Source organism: Rhinoraja longicauda, chromosome 11 (genome assembly GCF_053455715.1).
Source record: "Rhinoraja longicauda isolate Sanriku21f chromosome 11, sRhiLon1.1, whole genome shotgun sequence".
Taxonomy (NCBI): Eukaryota; Metazoa; Chordata; class Chondrichthyes; order Rajiformes; family Arhynchobatidae; genus Rhinoraja; species Rhinoraja longicauda.
The window spans coordinates 48,890,459-48,912,785 of NC_135963.1; the positions used below are offsets into that span (position 1 = coordinate 48,890,459).

Below are 22,327 nucleotides of genomic sequence, written 5' to 3' on the forward strand. Positions count from 1 at the left end.
TCCACCTCACGGCTTCATTCAGCGTCTGAGAATCAATGTCTGAGCCAAATGGACGGTGCAAAGCTTCTGTAAAGAGAGAATAGAGTTTATGAGTAATACTTAAACAAGCGGAGCAAATGAAAACGTCATGATTTTATTTATTCTTTCACAGGTAAATTCTTTCATCAAGTAAATGTCCCTGGACTGATTGTCAACTGCATTGATGTAATTGTGGAATCACACATAGGCTAGAAAGGGTCAAGGCAGATTTCCTTCTCTAAAGATCATTAGTGAATAGATGTTTTCATTTCAATATTGTGGTCAGATTTATTTATTTATTTCATTTGGTTGGTTTTGAACACGTGGCTCTAGATCTTTACATGCCAGTCTGCTACAGAATACTATGTGTGGGAAGGAACTGCAGATGCTGGTTTAAACTGAAGATAGACATAAAATGCTGGAGTATCTCACAGGCATGCAAGTGAGGTAAAAAAAAAAGAGGAAAAGCCGACGCTTGCGTACAACGAGGGTCAAAAACTTGGGACATTTTTGAAAATTTACACGCAAAATTAACAGTTTCAAGCCTCTTTTATTAGTGCATTTCAAAGTAAAAACAGACATTACAAAATAATGTGAATATGTCACTGTACACTAATAACATTTAAGTAAATTCGCACATTAATTGATAATCAGCCCAAAAAGGTGATAATTGGCTTTTCTGCTGTGTTTTATATTTTAACCCTGTCTTAATTAATTTAGTTATATAATCTTGCACTTAAATTGAATGTTTACTCATTACAGTTCCACCACTAATTTTCTGGCACTCTTGGTTCCAGAGCTTTGCTGGTTTATCCAGCAGGCCAAGGAAGTCGGCTATGTGGATAGATGTGCCGGCTCCAGCTGGGCTGGAGTTCCAGAACCCCGGCCGAAGGTTGCAAATTCAACCCACCAATCGGCCGTGGAAGTCCCGATGAGGTCGAGAGTGGCTTCCTTGCCCAGCCTAGGTGCCACATTTCTGGGGAGACGTTCAGGGCAGGGGGATTTCTCATGGGACCTCTAGCGACCTTTTAGCGGCCGAATTTACAAATTGGCCATGGAAATCCCGATGAGGTTGAGATAGGCTGCCTTGCCCAGACTAGGTGCCACATTTTCGGGGAGACTTCCAGGGCACGCGGGGGGGATTTCTCGCGGAACCCCCAGTGACCTTTAGTGGAACCCTAGTGTTCATTACAATATTTATACATCGGGTTTTTTTTCTTTCTTTTTTTCGATCCGATTTCTCCGTTTATTTGGCAAAGTGGAAAACGCGGAAACCATGGAAAAAGCGCGGAAAATTGATTTTTAGAACGAGGAAATCCGGGGGAAATTCACATGCCTGATCTCAGCACGACAGGCAGCTTCTCTGAAGAGAAGGAATGGGTGACGTATCAGATCGAGACCTTTCTTTAATCTGAAGAAGGGTTTCGACCCAAAACGACTGAGATACTACCCGTCCTGCTGAGTTACTCCAGCATTTTGTGTCTATCTTCTGCTACATAATACTATGTCACTGCACCCTATGAGGGAATGAATGCAGTAATATTATGCATTTTAGAATTGATAAGATTGGTGGCAAACAATTTAGCAGGATTTCATGCATTCTTAATGTGATATGAATAATTGTTTCAATACAAGAGGGCAGGCTGTGTGTCTGTCTGTGTACAGGACAGAGTTGAATTGTTAATCAAAAACTCAAAAACAAGATACCCTGCAAAACCTCAGTAACCAGCATGTTAAAGTTGATATCAAAATTATATTTTCGTGTGTAAACATCCTAGTTACTGAAGACTGGCTGTAAATTTACAAACAAAAAATTGCAAACATTGATAAAAATATAAAGACAAACGTCCAAGTGCAAAACACAAAATGCGCGGTGGAAGTGCATGGCTGTAGAAGATGCATTTGTACCAACAATGTGATGAACATTGTTGATGAACGACTGAAACAAAACATCCATTTTTGTCGGAATGGAATTAAAATAAGTATTGCTCAATGTACAGGACAAATGGGGCGCAGGAGCATTAATCTTTTATAAATTAAGATGCATCTGGCCATGTTTAAATAAAGAATTTGCCCGAAAATGTTAACATATCATGAAACAACTGTATAGTGACCCGAGGATTACATTTGTTTCTAGAGTAACACCGTAGAGACATTTGTACAGGATTTTCTCGGCGAGTGCTTAATAATATGAGATTGGTGATATTTTGGACAAGCTTGTATATATATTTTGAGGAATGAAATTCCACCTGCAGCACTTCCAAATCATTCACTTGCACCAGCTCCCCACTGCATATCCAGCAACATTAGCAAGTGTTTCATCTTGCCTCTGCTCCAGATTTAAGATGAAATAAGTCAAGGAAAGAAAATGATGACAAGAACAAATATTTAGAGTGCCAACTGAGTACGGTAGATAAAGAGATAAAAATTCAAATTTCAAGAGTGTCTTTGCTTTAAAAAAACCAAGAATACATCATCCCAATTCACAGGTGACAAACATTGTATTATTATTATACAATTAACACGACTGTGAAGTGATTCATTTTTTAATATCAATAGACAATAGACAATAGGTGCAGGAGTAGGCCATTCAGCCCTTCAATGCGATCATGGCTGATCACTCTCAATCAGTACCCCGTTCCTGCCTTCTCCCCATACCCCCTCACTCCGCTATCCTTAAGAGCTCTATCCAGCTCTCTCTTGAAAGCATCCAACGAACTGGCCTCCACTGCCTTCTGAGGCAGAGAATTCCACACCTTCACCACTCTCTGACTGAAAAAGTTCTTCCTCATCTCCGTTCTAAATGGAGAAGATGCAAAGATGCAAATTTAGCATTTTAAAAAGATAGCTTTGTTTCAGGATTTAGTTAAGATCTGCGTAGAGCAACTTATCCAAGGCAAGATTGTGAAAATATGATAGCACAGTTGATTTCTGTTGAACCTGGTCTCAGTATCAATACTCAGTATCAATACCATCTGAAGCGGAAGTGGCGGTGCCTAACGACTGCGGCTCGCTAGCAGTCTGTTCGTCTTTTTTTCCCTTTTTTTTTTGTGTGTCGGTGTTGGGATGGGTTTTTTTGGGGTTTTTTTTGGTTGTGTATGTGTGGGGGGTGGTGGTGTGGGTGTGGGGGGGGTGGGGGAAACCTTTCTCTTTTAGGTCTCTTCCTCATGGCGCGGGGTGCGGCTCGGCCGCGGGGCCTAACATCGCCCGGTGCGGCTCGGCCGCGGGGCTTTTCATCGCTGGTGCGGCTCGGCCTCGGGACTTAGCTGCGCACGGCTCGGCCGCGGGACTTTACATCACCCGGTGCGGCTCGGCCGCGGGACTTTGCATCGCCCGGTGCGGCTCGGTGCGGTGCGGGTCTTGTGTTCTTTTTTTGTGTACGACTGCTATGTAGTTTCGTTCGGTACCTCGGTACCGAATGACAAATAAAGCTCTGTTGAACTGTTGATCTACAAAGGCTATATTTCTCATCTCAATTTTTACCGTTCTCCTAATCACAGAAGCAAATCCCAGAAAATATAATTCCGATACCTAACAATTATTTAACAATTATTTAACATGCCCAACAATGCATTCATAACACTGGAAAAATCTGATTTATAGAGAAATGTTAAAATGCACTTCATGCATTTACTTTGTTTCTTAGTCGTGTTAATGCTACATTCAATGGAATATGTGCAGATGCTGAATCTAATTTATTACTAATGTGCACATCAGAGTTAAAAAAACTACATTTTTACAACAAATTCTTCATCACATACCTTTAACATTATAGAACTCGGAAGGGGAGGGTAGGAGCTCACGCGAAATCTCAATGAAAGAGCAAGTGATCTCATGCCAATCTTCTTCAAAACTACTGGACGGTAGCAAAACTGCCCCAGAGCTCATCCTTGTTGGCTCTGTCAACGGTGAAGCTCTATTCGAGTGATATTGTTAAAGACATTCTCTTGCACCTTTTTGGAGTCTGATTTTGACGTAGCAGTGTGGGTGTAAGATTCTAAAGAATCTACGGAATGAATGCTTGGGTTGGTTACATCCTATCCTATTGGACCAGAAGTAACCAACACATAGAAAAACAAATTCTTTCTTGTAGACACTCAAATCCCTGACGCCCAGCTACATTAATTATTCATAGAGAACATTTCTGAGTGGCTAGTCACAAAAGAGTGAAGAATTATATAACTCAGGACAACATTTCTATGTTCAAAACTTAGGAAGCCCTAGAGACACAAAAAGCTGGAGTAACAACGGGACAGGCAGCATTTCGGGTCAAGACCCTTCTTCTGACTCTGAAGAAGGGTCTCGACCCGAAACGTCACCCAATCCTTCTCTCCAGAGATGCTGCCTGACCTGCTGAGTTACTCCAGCCTTTTGTCTCTACCTTCGATTTTAACCAGCATTTGCAGTTTTTTTCCTACACATGGGAAACCCTTACATGCATAGCACATCAGTCATTTATGGAAAGATCAAATGCAATTGTTTTTCTTGCATTTTATTATATTCCACACGTAGGAGCAAAGGCAGAAAATGGTGGATGAGCAGTTTATGTTGTAGGAACTTACTTTTTCCTTTTTCAGATTATAATGTATTGCTTTACCGGAGAAACAAATGCCCTTAAATAACAACTTGCCGAACATCAGGATGCCACAAAGTGCTTGCTAGAAATACTTTTGTCAGCAGCAATTAGAGCAACAAACTACTCTGAACAACAGAATGACAGTCATGGATACACAAGAAACCGCAGATGCTAAAATCTTGAGCAAAGCAATCTTCCAGCAGTTTGTTTTTTTGCTCATTCTGTCAGCAAGGATGCATTCCCATTTCCTAACAAATAAACATGGTAAAAATGCACCTCTTAAATCATTGCTGATTCTCTGGGGCAGGGGTTCCCAACCTTTTTCACCCAGTTTACCTCTGGCAATTTTTCAAAAATAAATTTACCCCCATCCTATTTTGTTCAGTAATTTGAATTTACACTTCTACCATAATAAAGCAATCGACAAAGGGGAAATTTAAAAATACTGTTTATAACATTATTATTTTAAGTTCAAATAACAATAATGGCAGGCGAACTTTACCCCCTAGGGGCAAATGTACCCCAGGTTGGAAAATCTTGCTCTGGGGGATGTGCTCTGTTAACATTGTGTAAGAAGGTACTGTTTTTTGCATATCTTTCATTCATTGTTCTTTATCTCTCCACATTACTGTCTATATCTCTCATTTCCCTTATCCCTAACCAGTCTGAAGAAGGGTCTGGACCCGAAATGTCACCCATTCGTTCTCTCCAGAGATGCTGCCTGTCCCACTGAGTTACTCCAGCTTTTTGTGTCTATCTCTCATAACATTGTTGTCAGGGATAATATTGATTATGAAATAAATATTGATTAGGGCCAATGCCACAGCTCATGTTCAATATTCATTTGGCCGAGCTCCCATTAGAAACCTTGTCTAAGACCTTCTGCTCAGTTTTTATTTCAGATTTCCAGAATTTAAAATAAAATCTTTTATATCTGTACTGCATTCCTGACTGATGTTTCAATGAAACATACGCCTGGGTAATTTTAATTAATTTGAAGGAAGAATTCTGTGGTTTACCAATGTTTCTCTAAATGCTTTAATACAAACCTAACATTTTAGCACGGTACGGTAGCGCAGCGGTAGAGTTGCTGCTTTACAGCGAATGCAGCGCCGGAGACACAGGTTCGATCCTGACTACGGGTGCTGCACTGTAAGGAGTTTGTACGTTCTCCCCGTGACCTGCGTGGGTTTTCTCCGAGATCTTCGGTTTCCTCCCACACTCCAAAGACGTACAGGCATGTAGGTTAATTGGCTGGGTAAATGTAAAAATTGTCCCTAGTGGGTGTAGGATAGTGTTAATGTACGGGGATCACTGGGCGGCACGGACTTGGAGGGCCGAAAAGGCCTGTTTCCGGCTGTAGATATATGATATGATATGATATGAACATTAAGAGATTGCAAAAACCACTTTGATCGAAGTGCAGGATCCAAATCAATGATGATAAACAAGGGATGGTGAAACCATATGCTTTCATCAACCCAAAAATGACCACCTCGATAGGGTGCACGGCAAGAAATTCAAACCGACTTCAAAAGGCTTTCCCTTGACTCTAATGATATAAACACCCGGGGGTTATGCTGCATCTGAATTTCCTGTATTCTGTTTTATTTTATTTTTTCAAATACTGTAACCTTGTCAACTAAGAAACAACAGCAAAGAAATCAGTGTGAATCATCACCACTAAGTCACAAGAATTGACGTTGTCATTAATTGCTCTTTGTTACTGGTCGGTAGATCAAAATAAAGGTGTTTCTCATTCACCAGAAACGGCATCAACTTGCAGTTTTAATGTGCTTTTGAAGTTGGAAAACGTCATACGAGGATTATTATATAAAACAGAAAAGGTCCATCATGCTTTTCTTTAGGGTAAATGGAAAACGAATGTAAGTGGTTAAGACACGGATAAGCGATGTTTTGAGTCAGGACTCTTCTTCAGACCGATTATAGTGGGAGGGGGGGAAGAAAGTTGAGGAAAGAGGTGAGGGCGGGACAAGACCTGGCAAGTGATATAGAACAAATGAATGAAAGATTTGCAAAAAAGTAACAATGATATAGGAAACAGGCCATTGTTAACAGTGGGCTAGGTGAAAACAAGTTACAGACAATGAGATTCAACAAGACGACTTTGAAGGTTGAACAATGACTTGGGTGGGGGGGGGCAAAGAGAGAGGGGATGCAAGGATCACTTGAAGTTAAATAAATCAATATTCATACCACTGGGTTGTAAATATAAGGTGCTGTTCCTCCAATTTGTGTTTGGCCTCATTCTGACAATGGAGGAGGCCCAGGACAGAAAGGTCAGTGTGGGAATGGGAATGAAAGTGTTTGGTAGTACAGACTTGTGGAACTATAAAGACTAAGGCTGTGATGGGGAGATTGCCAGAGATGCCACAACACACCTTGTGACATTTGCTCTCGCTATCTCATACTCAACTGCAGAGTACCTTGTGCCTGAACTGGTTTGACCAATTTCTAAAATGCATTATGTAACTGTGGTTCGAGTCTCTGAGCCACATCACACCTATCATTGGAAAGCAGTAACCCGACAACTCAAGAAGGTGCCCATCAGGCTATGCCTGTCTCTGCTCGTCAACTTTTACAAAAATCCGCAAGCAGGACTGTCAGATGTATATCCTGCAGAGCAGCAGGAGCTGTGATGGAGGTTGCCACCACTGGGCATTACAGAGGTGGCCCCACTTTGTAACTCCAAAGTAATCCTGCTCGCAGTTGGAGTACAGACATAACAACACCATACATTCTAATGATCAATGGTCAACTTCAATGCAGGGTGTACGAGCTATAAGTGATCAACAAAAATAGAATTGCTTGACTTGGAATTGATGAAAATGCTAAATGAATAAATTACAATATTTTATTTAAAACACATCTGGCATTAATCAGAAGGGTCATTTATCAGTCAGAACTCTTAATTTGTATATCACTGCATTCTCTCATAATCTTCTGCACTCAACATGAAGGTCCCATCAGCTCTTCATACTTAGCTCACAACCTTTGACTTCAACTTGATGAATTTCCTTTATCTATACTCGCAAGCCCCTGATGTTCTTTTAGTAATGGGAGGTTAAAATTACACAATCATCGGAGAGTTCAACCAAGCCATATTAATTAAAGTGTGCACTTAATCCATTGTTGGCTTTTTTTATGAATAATTGCTTACATTTCAAGAAACATTTCAACCTTAATGTCTCATTCGTGCATAGCTTTAACAGACTTTTCATATGTCACCACACAGCTATCTTTCCAGCTAGTCATACTGAGTCTTCCACAGTTACCATCATCAGAAGCAAAATCTATCCATGTTAAACGAGTTTTGAATTTCTACTTCAAACTACGAAGAACAGCACTTATCCCATGAAGACAACACTGTCAAACTTTCACAATCTAAACACTCATTTAAACAAACTGTTTCCTATACATCAATCATACTTCAGTCTTACACAGTAATAGGGTTCAAACATAGAAGGAACAATACCCTAAGGAATTTGGTTCATTATCCATGTTAATATTTCAGTGCAGCAAACACTGTCACAATTGCTGTCTTTCAAATGAAGCATTAAGCCATATTTGCTCTCTCAAATAAATGCAAATGACATCACAGCATAATTTGACAGAAGACATCTTGAAATATCCCAGGCAAAATTTATTCTCCACTGAAAAGGATCGAAAACATACCACAGGTTCATTTATCTCACAGCTATGTGCAGCAGTCGTAATATGGCTTGACATAAGTACTGCAGTGGCTTTCCTGATTTGAGGAAGCATATGCATTTTATTTTGGATGATAGTATCATATCCAATCTATAAAAGTGTGTGTGCACATGTATTAACTACAGAGATGGGCGGAGCACCTCCTCAAAAACTCGATCAAGTTCATAAGACATGATCTCCTGTGGACAAAGCCTTGCTGACTATCCTGAGATTTTCCATTTTCTTCTAAATACAAATAATTCCTATCACAAGGCATCCTCTCCAAGCATTTCCCTACCTCTGACGTGAATCTCACTAGTTATAGTTTCCTGGATTCTCTCGATTTCCTTTTTAAAGAAAAGAGCAACACTGACGACTCTCCAGTCTTCTGGGATCTTGCTCACATTAAAGACACAAAGATCTTCATCAAGGCCCCTGTGACCTTTTTTGCCTCTCTCAATCCACATCTGTCCCCGAGGATTTATCCTCCTTATTGCTGTTCAAGAGCTCCAATATGGTCTCCTTCTTGACCTCAAACTGCCCTTGCATCTTCATATTCTCCACATTATTCTCACTATCATGAGAGAAATAAATCGGGTAAATGCATAGTCTCTTGCCCAGAGTAGATGAATCGAGGACCAGAGGGCATAGGTTTAAGGTGAAGGGAAAAGATTTAACAGGATCCTTGAGGAGTAACTTTTTCACACAAACGGTAGTGGGTGTATGGAACAAGCTGCCAGAAGAGGTAGTTGTGACGGGGACTATCCCAACATTTAAGAAACAGTTAGACAGGTGCATGGATAGGACATGTTTGGAGGGATATGGACCAAACACGGGCAGGTGGGCTAGTGTAGCTGGGATATGACTAGTGTGGGCAAGTTGGGCTGAAGGGCCAGTTTCCACACGGTATCACTCTATATCACTCTATATCCTCCATATCGTTTTCATTTATTATCAAGTCAAGTCAAGTCAAGTCAAATTTATTTGTCACATACACATACTCGATGTGCAGTGAAATGAAAGTGGCAATGCCTGCGGGTTGTGCACAAAAATAATTACAGTTACAATAAATAAAGTTAATAAGTTACTAAACATAGCACCAAAAGTGTCGACAAAAATTTAGTCTCTGGGGTTATCAAAGTTGACAGTCCTGATGGCCTGTGGGAAGAAGCTCCGTCTCATCCTCTCCGTTTTCACAGCGTGACAGCGGAGGCGTTTGCCTGACCGTAGCATCTGGAACAGTCCGTTACTGGGGTGGCAGGGGTCCCTCATGATCTTGCTTGCTCTGGATCTGCACCTCCTGATGTATAGGTCCTGCAGGGGGACGAGTGTAGTTCCCATGGTGCGTTCTGCCGAACGCACTACTCTCTGCAGGGCCATCCTGTCCTGGGCAGAGCTGTTCCCAAACCAGACTGTAATGTTGCCGGACAGGATGCTCTCTACAGCCCCAGAGTAGAAGCAATGAAGGATCCTCAGCGACACTCTGAATTTCCTCAGTTGTCTAAGGTGGTAAAGGCGCTGCTTAGCCTTACCCACCAGTGCGGCAATGTGCGTTGCCCACGTCAGATCCTCTGCGATGCGGACTCCCAAGTATTTGAAACTGCTCACCCTATCCACAATAGACCCATTTATCTCCAGTGGCGTGTACGTCCTTGGATGTTTAGCCCTTCTGAAGTCCACAATCAGCTCCTTTGTTTTAGTGACATTCAAGAGGAGGCTATTGTCCTGACACCAGAGTGCCAGATCAGCCACCTCCTCCCGGTAGGCCTTCTCATCGTTGTTGGAGATCCGGCCCACCACCACAGTGTCATCAGCAAACTTGATGATGGAGTTTGAGCTGAACCTGGCCCTACAGTCATGTGTGTACAGGGAGTACAATAGGGGGCTAAGGACGCAGCCCTGGGGGGATCCTATGTTCAGGGTGAGGGAGCTAGATGTGTGTTCCCCCATCCTGACCACTTGGGGCCTGGCAGTGAGAAAGTCCAGGACCCAGGCACACAGAGGGGTGCTAAGCCCCAGTTCCAGCAGCTTCTCAACCAGTCTGCTGGGGACTATTGTGTTGAATGCTGAACTAAAGTCAATGAACAGCATCCTCACATAGCCCCCCTGGCTGTCCAGATGAGAGAGAGCGGTGTGTAGAACCTGGGAGACCGCATCATCCGTGGACCTGTTCGGACGGTATGCGAACTGTAGTGGGTCCATGTTGCGAGGAAGGAGGGCGCAGATGTGCTTCTTGACTAGCCTCTCCAAGCATTTCATGACAACCGAGGTGAGGGCCACCGGTCGGTAGTCATTTAAACACGCTGGAGAGGCATTCTTTGGCACCGGTACAATGATGGATCTTTTGAAGCATGCAGGGACCACGGACTTTGCCAAGGAGAGGTTGAATATTGTGGTGAGCACTGGAGCAAGCTGAGTAGCACAAGACTTTAGTACTCGCCCAGATATACCATCTGGGCCTCCAGCTTTCCTCGTGTTCACACGCGTCAGAGCCCACCTCACCTCATGCTCGGACACCGAGAATGTGTGCACATCCCCGGCGGTGGATCCCCCTCCAGCCTCGCTAGCCAGCGCCCCTTCGGTGCTGTTTTTAGACGGCGAGCTGGTGGTGTTACCCGTCTCAAACCGTGCGTAAAAAGAGTTCAGGTCATCAGCTAAGGAGGAGCCGGCACTTCCGGTTGAGGGGGTGCTGGACCTGTAGCTAGTTATAGTCCGTAGCCCCTGCCAAAGGCGCCTGGTGTCCTGCTGCTCCATCTGTGACTCCATCTTGTCCCGGTACCTCTTTTTTGCATCCTTCACTGCCCTTCTCAGTCGGTAGGACTCTCCCTTGTAGTCGTCCATGTTGCCGGATGCCAGGCCGGAGTTGTAAGCAGCGGTGCGAGCATTCAAGGCCACGCGAATAGACCTGTCCACCCAGGGTTTTTGGTTCGGGAAGATACTGACCCTTACCGTGGGGATGATGGTATCGGCTATTGTGGCAATGAAGTCCGTAACCGCTTCCGCAAACTCATTTACGTCTCTGGAACTTGCTTGGAACATGTTCCAGTCGACTTCGCTCAGTGCATCTTGCAGCATGGCCTCTGAATGGTCAGCCCACCGCTTTACGTCCCTCGTCACTGTCGCTTCCCGTACTATCCGTTGTTTGTACTCCGGCAGCAGGAAAATGGCAGCGTGGTCAGATTTCCCAAAAGGAGGGAGAGAAACGGCCTTGTAGCCTTTCCTGAACGGCGTGTAGCAGTGGTCCAAAGTTCTTTCCCCCCTGGTGACACACGTGATGTGTTGGTAGAAGTTGGGCATGACCTTTTTGAGATTTCCCCTATTGAAGTCTCCAGCCACCAGCACAGCCGCATCAGGGTTCTTGTTTTGGTGTTGACACAACACATCGTGTAGGGTGGACAGTGCCACGTCGGTGTCCGCATGCGGTGGGATATAGACGGCTGTGATGATCACCGAGCTGAACTCCCGGGGTAGGTAGAATGGTCGGCATAGGATAGTTAGATGTTCCAGGTCCGGCGAGCAGGAACGAGAAAGCGTCTTAATATTCCCAGGATTACACCAGTTATTATTGGTCAAGAAGCAGACTCCTCCGCCCTTGGATTTCCCAGATTCTTTCGTTCTGTCCGCCCGGAAAACAGTGAAGGACTCGGATGGGCAGATCACCTGGTCAGGCACCAGCGGGGTCAGCCATGTTTCAGTCAGACAAAGGATGTTACAGTTCTTTATGTCCCTCTGGAATCTGATCCTTGCCCTCAGGTCATCCAGCTTGTTCTCCAGGGACTGGACGTTGGCCAGAAGTATGCTGGGCAGAGGTGGACGTAAGGCTTGGGTTCTCAGCCTGTTCCGAACCCCCCCTCGCTTCCCTCGGTGTTTTTTCCAACTTTCCCACTGACCTGCGCTCCCACTGCTGCTGCCGCGGTGCGCTCCTTTGATGATCTCTATTGGTATATCGGTGAGTAGATTTCTGTTTAATAGTGCTCCTGTAGCGCTCGAGTTTAATTTTACGAGCGTTTCCCGGTCGTACATTGGTTAATGCTAAGTGCTAGCACACGCTAGAGCACTTAGGGATAATTTTAAAGTAAACATACCAGTTTAAAACGCACAGTTCCCGCAGAGCTACCACGACGGCGACTGGACTGGACCGCGCCATCGCCATCTGAATGGTGTCAAGTTAGGAAGAGGGGATGTTCAACGAGATCTGGGTGTCCTAGTGCATCAGTCACTGAAAGGAAGCATGCAGGTACAGCAGGCAGTGAAGAAAGCCAATGGAATGTTGGCCTTTGTAACAAGAGGAGTTGAGTATAGGAGCAAAGAGGTTCTTCTACAGTTGTACCGGGCCCTGGTGAGACCGCACCTGGAGTACTGTGTGCAGTTTTGGTCTCCAAATTTGAGGAAGGATATTCTTGCTATTGAGGGCGTGCAGCGTACGTTCACTAGGTTGATTCCCGGAATGGCGGGACTGTCGTATGTTGAAAGGCTGGAGCAATTAGGCTTGTATACACTGGAATTTAGAAGGATGAGGGGGGATCTTATTGAAACATATAAGATAATTAGGGTATTGGACACATTAGAGGCAGGAAACATGTTCCCAATGTTGGGGGAGTCCAGAACAAGGGGCCACAGTTTAAGAATAAGGGGTAGGCCATTTAGAACGGAGATGAGGAAGAACATTTTCAGTCAGAGAGTGGTGAAGGTGTAGAATTCTCTGCCTCAGAAGGCAGTGGAGGCCAGTTCATTGGATGCTTTCAAGAGAGAGCTGGATAGAGCTCTTAAGGATAGCGGAGTGAGGGGGTATGGGGAGAAGGCAGGAACGGGGTACTGATTGAGAGTGATCAGCCATGTTCGCATTGAATGGCGGTGCTGGCTCGAAGGGCTGAATGGCCTACTCCTGCACCTATTGTCTATTGTCTATTGACTGCAAAAGCAAGATACTCATTTTGTATCTTGACTGAATCCTGACATAAATTCCCTCCTTTATTCTTGGGTGGTCCTGCCATTGCTCTGGTTGCCCTCATTTTTAATGTATGTCCAAAAAGCCTTGGGATTTCCTTTCATCAGACTCGCCAATGACATTTCAAGGCCCTATGTTCCATGTATATACCATGATCCTTTGATCCACCTGTTTGCAAAGTAAATTTATTGCCTGAGGCTTGCATTTAATAAATGACTTCAAAATACACACACTGCACATAAGTACAGTGCCCTCCATAATGTTTGGGACAAAGGCCCATCATTTATTTATTTGCCTCTGTTCTCCACAATTTGAGATTTGTAATAGAAAAAAATCACATGTGGTTAAAGTGCACATTGTCAGATTGTATTAAAGGGTATTTTTATACATTTTGATTTCACCATATAGAAATTACAGCTGTGTTTATACATAGTCCCCCCATTTCAAGGCACCATAATGTTTGGGACACTTGGCTTCACGGGTGTTTGTAATTTGCTCAGGTGTGTTTAAGTGCAGCCTTAATGCAAGTATAAGAGAGCTCACAGTACATAATCATTCCTCCAGTCTTTCCATCACCTTTGGAAACTTTTATTGCTGTTTATCAACACGAGGACCAAAGTTGTGCCAATGAAAGCCAAATAAGCCATTATGAGACTGAGAAACAAAAATAAAACTGTTAGAGACATCAGCCAAACATTAAGCTTACCAAAATCAACTGTTTGGAACATCATTCAGAAGAGGGCACTAGTGAGCTTACCAATCGCAAAGGGATCTGGGAATAACTGTGCATTGTTCCCTGAAGGTGGAATCTCATGTGGATAGGGTGGTGAAGAAGGCATTTGGTATGCTTGCCTTTATAAATCAGGGCATCGAATATAGAAGTTGGGATGTAATGTTGAAATTGTACAGGGCATTGGTGAGGCCGAATTTGGAGTATGGTGTGCAGTTCTGGTCGCCAAATTATAGGAAAGATGTCGACAAAATGGAGAGGGTACAGAGGAGATTTACTAGAATGTTGCCTGGGTTTCAGCACTTAAGCTACAGAGAGAGGTTGAACAGGTTGGGTCTTTATTCTTTGGAGCATAGAAGGTTGAGGGGGGACTTGATAGAGGTTTTTAAAATTTTAAGAGGGACGGACAGAGTTGACGTGGGTAGGCTTTTCCCTTTGAGAGTGGGGAAGATTCCAACAAGGGGACATAACTTCAGAATTAAGGGACAAAAGTTTAGGGGTAACATGAGGGGTAACTTCTTTACTCAGAGGGTGGTGGCTGTGTGGAATGAGCTTCCGGTGGAAGTGGTGGAGGCAGGCTCGATTTTATTATTTAAGAGTAAATTGGATAGGTATATGGATGGGAGGGGATTGGAGGGTTATGGTCTGAGAGCAGGTAGATGAGACTAGGTCAGAGAAAGTGGTCGGCGTGGACTGGTAGGGACGAACGGGCCTGTTTCCGTGCTGTAATTGTATATGGTTATATGGACTGGCAGGCCAAGGAAGATCTCCACAGTTGATGACAGAAGAATTCTCTCTATAATAAAGAAAAATTCCCAAACACCTGTCCGACAGATCAGAAACACTCTTCAGGAGTCAGGTGTGGATTTGTCAATGACCACTGTCCGTAGAAGACGCCATGAACAGAAATATAGAGGCTACACTGCAAGGTGCAAACCACTGGTTAGCTGCAAAAATAGGATGGCCAGGTTACAGTTTGCCAAGAAGTACTTACAAGAGCAACCACAGTTCTGGAAAAAGGTCTTGTGAACAGATGAGACGAAGATTAACTTATATCAGAGTGATGGCAAGGGCAAAGTATGGAGGGGAGAAGGAACAGCCCAAGATCCAAAGCATACCACCCCATCTGTGAAACACGGTGGTGGGGGTGTTATGGCCTGGGCATGTATGGCTGCTGAAGGTACTGGCTCACTTATCTTCATTGATGATACAACTGCTGATGGTAGTAGCATAATGAATTCTGAAGTGTATAGTCACATCCTATCTGCTCAAGTTCAAACAAATACTTCAAAACTCATTAGCTGGCGATTCATTCTACAGCAAGACAATGATCCTAAACATACTGCTAAAGCAACAAAGGAGTTTTTCAAAGCTAAAAAATGGTTCATTCTTGAGTGGCCAAGTCAATCACCCGATCTAAACCCAACTGAGCATGCCTTTTATATGCTGAAGAGAAAACTGAAAGGGACTAGCCCCCAAAACAAGCATCAGCTGAAGATGGCTGCAATCCAGGCCTGGCAGAGCATCACCGGAGAGGAGACACCCAGCAACTGGTGATGTCCATGAATCACAGACTTCAAGAAGTCATTGCATGCAAAGGATATGCAACAAAATAGTAAACATGACTACTTTCATTCACATGACTTTGCTGTGTCCCAAACATTATCGTGCCCTGAAATGGGGGGACTATGAATAAACACTGCTGTAATTTCCACATGGTGAAACCAAAGTGAATAAAAATGGCGTTTATTAAAATCTGACAATGTGCACTTTAACCACATGCGATTTTTTCTATTACAAATCTCAAATTGTGGAGTGCAGAGGCAAATAAATAGATGATGGGTCTTTGTCCCAAACATTATGTAAGTGTTAATTGATGCATGCCTAAGTGCTGATTTTTATTATGACACAGCATTATTTAGTGCAATTAACACCTAACATAACTCTGCATTTCTGATATCAATGTTAGAGCAATAATGGGTTCCAGGCTCCAATAAACTAGTTTGCACAACACTTTGTCCCATAAAGATATTTAGAAATCCAAATTTGTCGCTCAGGAATAAAGAAAATATGATAGCTCTAACATGACAACCCTAATCTGCATTCCGAACTAGACCACATAAAAGGTATTTCTATAATCCTAAGTACATATTAATTTAAATCCTTTTCTCCACTCAAATCACATTAGTCAACATAACTGCAATTCTATTGCACTGAAGTAATACAATTAAAATATTTGCACCCTACGGTGACAGACACTCTATTTACATTCTAATACGGATATTTAAATCAATGCTTTTTTGTGTAAATGAGGTGCGAGATATTGTTACAGAATAGAAGAGTTCAAAGAACTATCGTACATTAATCAAATCCTGCTTTCTCAACATTTTAAATGAACCTGTACATTATGCTTGGTAATATTAATAATTATTTTCTCCATTCATACTGCAGCAAATACAAATGAGAAGCTGTTAAATTTGGGTAGGTGAGTTTATAATTGACAAACTGCTAATTTTAGACTGCCCGGTTATTTCAATTACAGGTTGAACACAAGTTTCCGGCATCCTCGATCCAGCCTTTCTTGATTATCTGTTTTTCTGCACCAAGAGCGGCACGGTGGCGCAGCGGTAGAGTTGCTGCCTTACAGCGAATGCAGCGCCGGAGACTCAGGTTTGATCCCGACTATGGGCGCCGTCTGTACGGAGCTTGTACGTTCTCCCCGTGACCTGCGTGGGTTTTCTCCGAGATCTTCGGTTTCCTCCCACACTCCAAAAGACGTACAGGTATGTAGGTTAATTGGCTGGGCAAATGTAAAAATTGTCCCTTGTGTGTGTAGGATAGTGTTAATGTGCGGGAATCGCTGGGCGGCGCGGACCCGGTGGGCCGAAGGGCCTGTTTCCGCCCTGTATCTCTAAATCTAAATCTAAAAAAATCGAAAAATCTAAGAGCGGTCACGTGATAATGAAATTTCAATACACCCTTGGCCCGCTAATGACAAGGGTGTCTAAAGGGTGACCTCCCGGGTCTCTAAAGCACCATGCAGTGCCAGAAACTTAAATACAACAAATATAGAATATGAACTGAATGTGAATGAAATGACCTGCCGATCCATACACGCTCCCACCATCTCCCTGGCCGTTTGGAGCCCTGGATTCTGACCAAACTCCACACTCACAAGATGCACCGGCCGGCAAGCCCTTCGTCAGCCTCACATGGTCCGGTGACACAGCTGACGTTGTAGCTCCTGGGGACGGAGCCATCGACAGAACACACTCGGTCACTGTGGGGCTAACGTCACGTCCCCTCTCACCTGCTGTCGCTTCTATGGTGCAGTTCATAAGTTTCAACTGAGCTTTCATAATTTTGTCCGGATTATAGGGGTGGGCGGACTATCAGTTGCTGGAAAGTCTGTGTTCAACCTGTACCAGCAAGCAGTGCTGAACAGCAGAGTGGTACTAACAATCATACATATACACACACCCTTTTATAGTTTGGATACGATTCCATCATCCAGTATAGCATTTATATACTTGCTCAAAACAGATAAGCCAAAGCGAAGTTTTGATAGGTGTTTGAAACCATGAAGGGTTTAGATAGATTAACTAAAGAAAAAAACTGCACATAGTGCTGTAAGCTGAATAACAAGAAAGCAAAGATTTATGATAATTGAAGGTGACCAAGAGGGGAATCCCATTTTTACAGTGACTGGTTAGAATTTGGAATGATTAGCCTATTAGGATGATGCAGAACAGGTTTAATTGCTGCATTCAAAAGGGAATTCGATACATTCCTGCAGAAAACAAATAGAAATACGGCAATAAAAAAAAGAGGACAGGACTACCTCCATTTCCCTCTAAAAGAACTGCCACTTAGCCAAAAGGTCTCCTTTGGTGCTACACTATTCCATGAAGCTATTTATCATTTGCCTTTGCTGTTAGGTTTACTTTGTGCTAAACTGTTTGAGCTGTTTTCTGTTTAATAGCAGCCAAAAGTTCAGCAACTTAGGAATAAGTACTTAGACCTCTAGAACAATGACAAAGTTATCCTTAAGAATTTTAAGACTTTTGTAGAGTTGTGAATCAATAGCCTTTGTAATGAATAACTCTCATTTTCAAAATTTATACATAGCCACAGACACTGTCCTTCATGAAAAGACTTCACTGCAAATTCTGACGTGGAATCAGCAGACTGCGCTATTATTAGTCAAAGTCATCAGGGATGAGAGTATCCTCAATTAATAAAAAATGATGGAAGGTGCCATCAACAGTGCCGCTAACCATACAAGTCTGTACACAGGTATGGAGGGATATGGACCAGGTTGGACTAGTGTAGCTGGGTCATGTTGGCCGGTGGGGGAAAGAAAGTTGGGCCAAAGGGTCTGTTTCCACACTGTATCACTCTATGACTATGACTGACCATGAGTTTGGGTTCAGGCATTACTAAGCTTCTTGCCACTTATAGAATGATCAATGCTGCTAATTTCCAGAAATGAGGAAAGAATGACAAACTAGGATAATGACGGACAGAAGGGCGGCTGGGTGGCACAGCGGTAGATTTGCTGCCTTACAGTGCCAGAGACCCGGGTTCGATCCTATGGGTGCTTCTCTGTACGGAGTTTATACGTTTTCCCCGTGACATGCGTGGGTTTTCTCCAGGATCATAAGGTCATAAGTGATTAGAGTAGAATTAGGCCATTCGGCCCATCAAGTCTACGCCACCATTCAATCATTCTGACGGCCTCCACAGCCTTCTGTAGCAAAGAATTCCACAGATTCACCACCATCTGACTAAAGAAATTTCTTCTCATCTCCTTCCTAAAAGAACATCCTTTAATTCTGAGACTATGACCTCTAGTCCTAGACTCTTCCACTAGTGGATCTCCAGGTTTCTGCCCACAATACAAAGGTGTACGGGATTGGAGGTTAATTGGCTTGGTATAATTGTAAATTACCCCTAGTGTGTATAGGATAGCGCTAGTGTGCCGGGATCGCTGGTTGGTGTGTACTCGGTGGGTCAAAGGGCTGTATCTCTAAACTAAGCTAAAAACTGAAGAGCAAAATTCAAAAGCCCTCACAAACCTGAAGACAATGGGATTCATGAATTATACGTAACATTAAAATAAAAGACTGATGATAGCAGGTGCCTATTTATCTCCAGCCCACGACATCACCGTTGAAGCTATTTTGCAGCTGAAGATTGCCCATCTCATAAGTTCAGAAGTGATAACATTCACTGGTGATTGTACAGGAGGCTTCAGACCTATTTGTAATTTTTCAGGTGAAATAGCAGTCCATCATCATCTGATTCAAGACCTAGACAACATCCAGTCTTGGAAAAAAAGTGGTAATACTTAGCCACACAGGTGATGGGCAATGAAGATTTCCAAGAGAACCTAACCAATCTCATTAAGAGTCAACGATTTATCTTCACGACACACCGAACATCCTGAGGGTCCATCCACATCCAACAACCTAGATAATCCAGCCGCTACAAGATTATCATCTCACAACTCCTCCAAATCAATCTATCATCCACAACGCATAATTAAGGTATATGACTGAATATTTTCTACCTGGATGAATGAAGATTAAATAAAAAGATCTTGAAGTTCTTACTGTAGAAGTGCCATTACTAAATAGTAGCCTTTTTGCTCCTTCTAAAGATCAGTTAGAGATAGGTGTCGCATACTAACATTGCATGTTACTAATACACCCATTGCATCTATATATAAAAAATATACTCCGAGTTTTGATTCTACATGTGCAAGAGCAGCTAAAATTGGCTTCTGCTTCTATGGGAGATCAAAAAAAATAATTGGAAGGGGAAATTGAATGTGGCAAGATTTCTAAAAAGTCAGAAATCCTTCCCAGCCTTGATGCATCCTCATCATTCAATGTTTATTAGTTTAAGTTTAGTTTAGAGAGACAGTGTGGAAACAGGACCTTCGATCCATGCCAACCTGCGATCTCCGTCCTAGGCTAGTTCTATCCTACAGATTAGCGACAATTTACAGAAGCCAATTAACCTACAAACCTGCATACCTTCGGAAAGTAGTAGGAAACTGGAGCACCCGGAGGAAAGGCACACGGTCACAGGAAGAACGCACAAACTCTGTAGATAAGCAACCGTAGGTCAACATCAAACCTGGGTCTCTGGTGCTGCAGGGCAAGAATTCTATCGCTGCACCACTGAGCCGCCTATGCTCACAGATGGAAAATTATCATTTGGATCATTGCACTGAACATCTAAAAATGGAAGAATGCATCAGCTCAAGCTACACAAATTGCAGAAGACTTTAATGAGCAGGGTTAAAATAAAAAGGAGGAGAAATTGCTCAACATAAGAACCAACCTGCACAGAGCTATTCTCAACAAGACTATTAGTTTCAGTACCCCACATCAAGCCAGTAAAATACAAGCAGTGGGAAGTTATGTAATTATAATACATGCATTGGCTGAATTCATGATTAAAGTCGTGAAAGTCATGAAGTCCAACAACAAATAAGGTTTATACGCGGAAGTGCAACCATTTGTTTGAAATATCAAAGGCTCTTTTGTGCAAGTTGAACTGACCACCCACAAATAAGTTATCAATGACAAGAAATACTAACAGGAAAAATAACTTAAGATATCTTGATTAAATACGACGTGCTGGTCAGACATTTTCTTAAACCTTAATGAACAAAAACATGAACTTTTATCACAGTAAAATACCACTGTTGAACAAAAAAAAACACATTTCTAAACAACTACATGTTGAAGTATATTTTACCTCCTCTGCAGAAAGGAAAATAAAAGGGATCTGCTCCAGCGAGATCACACATGAGCTTCCAGTACATGACTTCAGAATCACATTGGGCATAGATTTCTAATTTTTTGTTTTCCACACAAATCTTAGTGTCCAATCCATTCTAAACGAGCTGTTAACTATAACTAATGGCTGTCCTTTTCAACTGAGCTGTATTCCTTGATCATCATATCTGAATTCAGTACATAATAAGCCTGGATTGGCCAATCTGTAAGTCTATATTGAGGCCACTTTAAGCACCGCTTTGTGCTAATTTGATGGCCTGCCCGAGTTGGCGCTGCAAATTAACAATGTAGTCTTTCATTGCCTCCAACAGCTGGTCACTGCCTGAGGCAAAAATGACACTATGTGTCCCAGCCACTTCACCCAGACCCAGACATCTTACAGCAGCTAACACCTGACAACCCTTCAGTTGTCTATTCACTTAAATTCGCAGAGACCCACAATCTACCCAGCTGCTAAGGATGTTCATATGTTCACATTATTTTTAGCATGAGAGTTATGGTTACTTACAAAACTGAATGAATACTGAATGAAAACTGAATGATACTTTATGATACTTTATTATCACATGTGACATGTCACAGTGTGATTCTTTGTTTTGCTTACCCAAGGTAATGCAAAGCGTCACGACATAAAGAACGGAGACAAAGTTACAAAGTATACAATTTGTGGTCCCCTTAGTTCTCGCCGCCCCCCCCCCCCCCCCCCCATGCCAGATCCTCCTTTGTTCTTCCTCTCGGTGGTTCCCCCACGCTGGATCCCCCTTTGTTCTCGGCGGCAAGTCCGACCTCTGGCACCCACCGCCAACCCATCCATGACCGTCAGCGCCCGTGGCCTCCACTTCCACCGCCTTCGCCCACCTGGTCTGACCTCAAGTGGACGCCGCATTCCTCGACCTCAACCACGGCCCAACCTCCGACACCCTCTGCGACCACCGGCCTGACCTCGACCTCCGGCACCCTCCTCTACCCCAACCACTCGTCCCCGACTGCCATCCTGATCTCAACCACCCACGCCTTCCTTGACCGCCAGCCTGACCTCCGGCACCCTCTTCGACGTCTAGCGCCTTCCTCAACCTCGACCTGACCCGATGCTGACGGCAGGCGCCCTACCTCGGTCACAGCGGGGTCTACTCCTGACAGCTCTGCAGCGCTAACCCAGAGTCCGAACACAGGGAACCGCCGCTCGTCTTCCCCGCAGCCTCCCGGGAGTGTTAGGTACATGGCATTATTAGCTCATTTGATTTCATGTTCATAAGTTCTAGGAGCAGAATTAGGCCATTCAGCCCATCAAGTCTACTCTGCCATTCAATCATGGCTGACAACATTTTAAATCCTTGTAATATAAAGTTACCTCCAATCTATACAATGGACCTGCTTGATGAATATCAGTCTGATTTTTTTTTAAAAGGACAATAGACAATAGGTGCAGGTAGGCTATTCGGCCCTTCTACCCAGCAGCACCATTCAATGTGATCATGGCTGATCATTCTCAATCAGTACCCCGTTCCTGCCTTCTCCCCATACCCCCCGAC

At 43.4% G+C, this 22,327-nt stretch overlaps 1 protein-coding gene across 1 annotated transcript in view; it reads right to left on the reverse strand.

Annotated features, from left to right (window-relative positions):
- Positions 1 to 22,327, reverse strand: part of LOC144597981 (tyrosine-protein kinase ABL2-like) — a 97,940-nt gene that overhangs the window by 25,336 nt on the left and 50,277 nt on the right. The window contains exon 2 of the mRNA XM_078407847.1: positions 11 to 66. Within this exon, the coding sequence (XP_078263973.1) occupies positions 11 to 66 (56 nt within the window). The remainder of the gene's footprint in view (positions 1 to 10; positions 67 to 22,327) is intronic.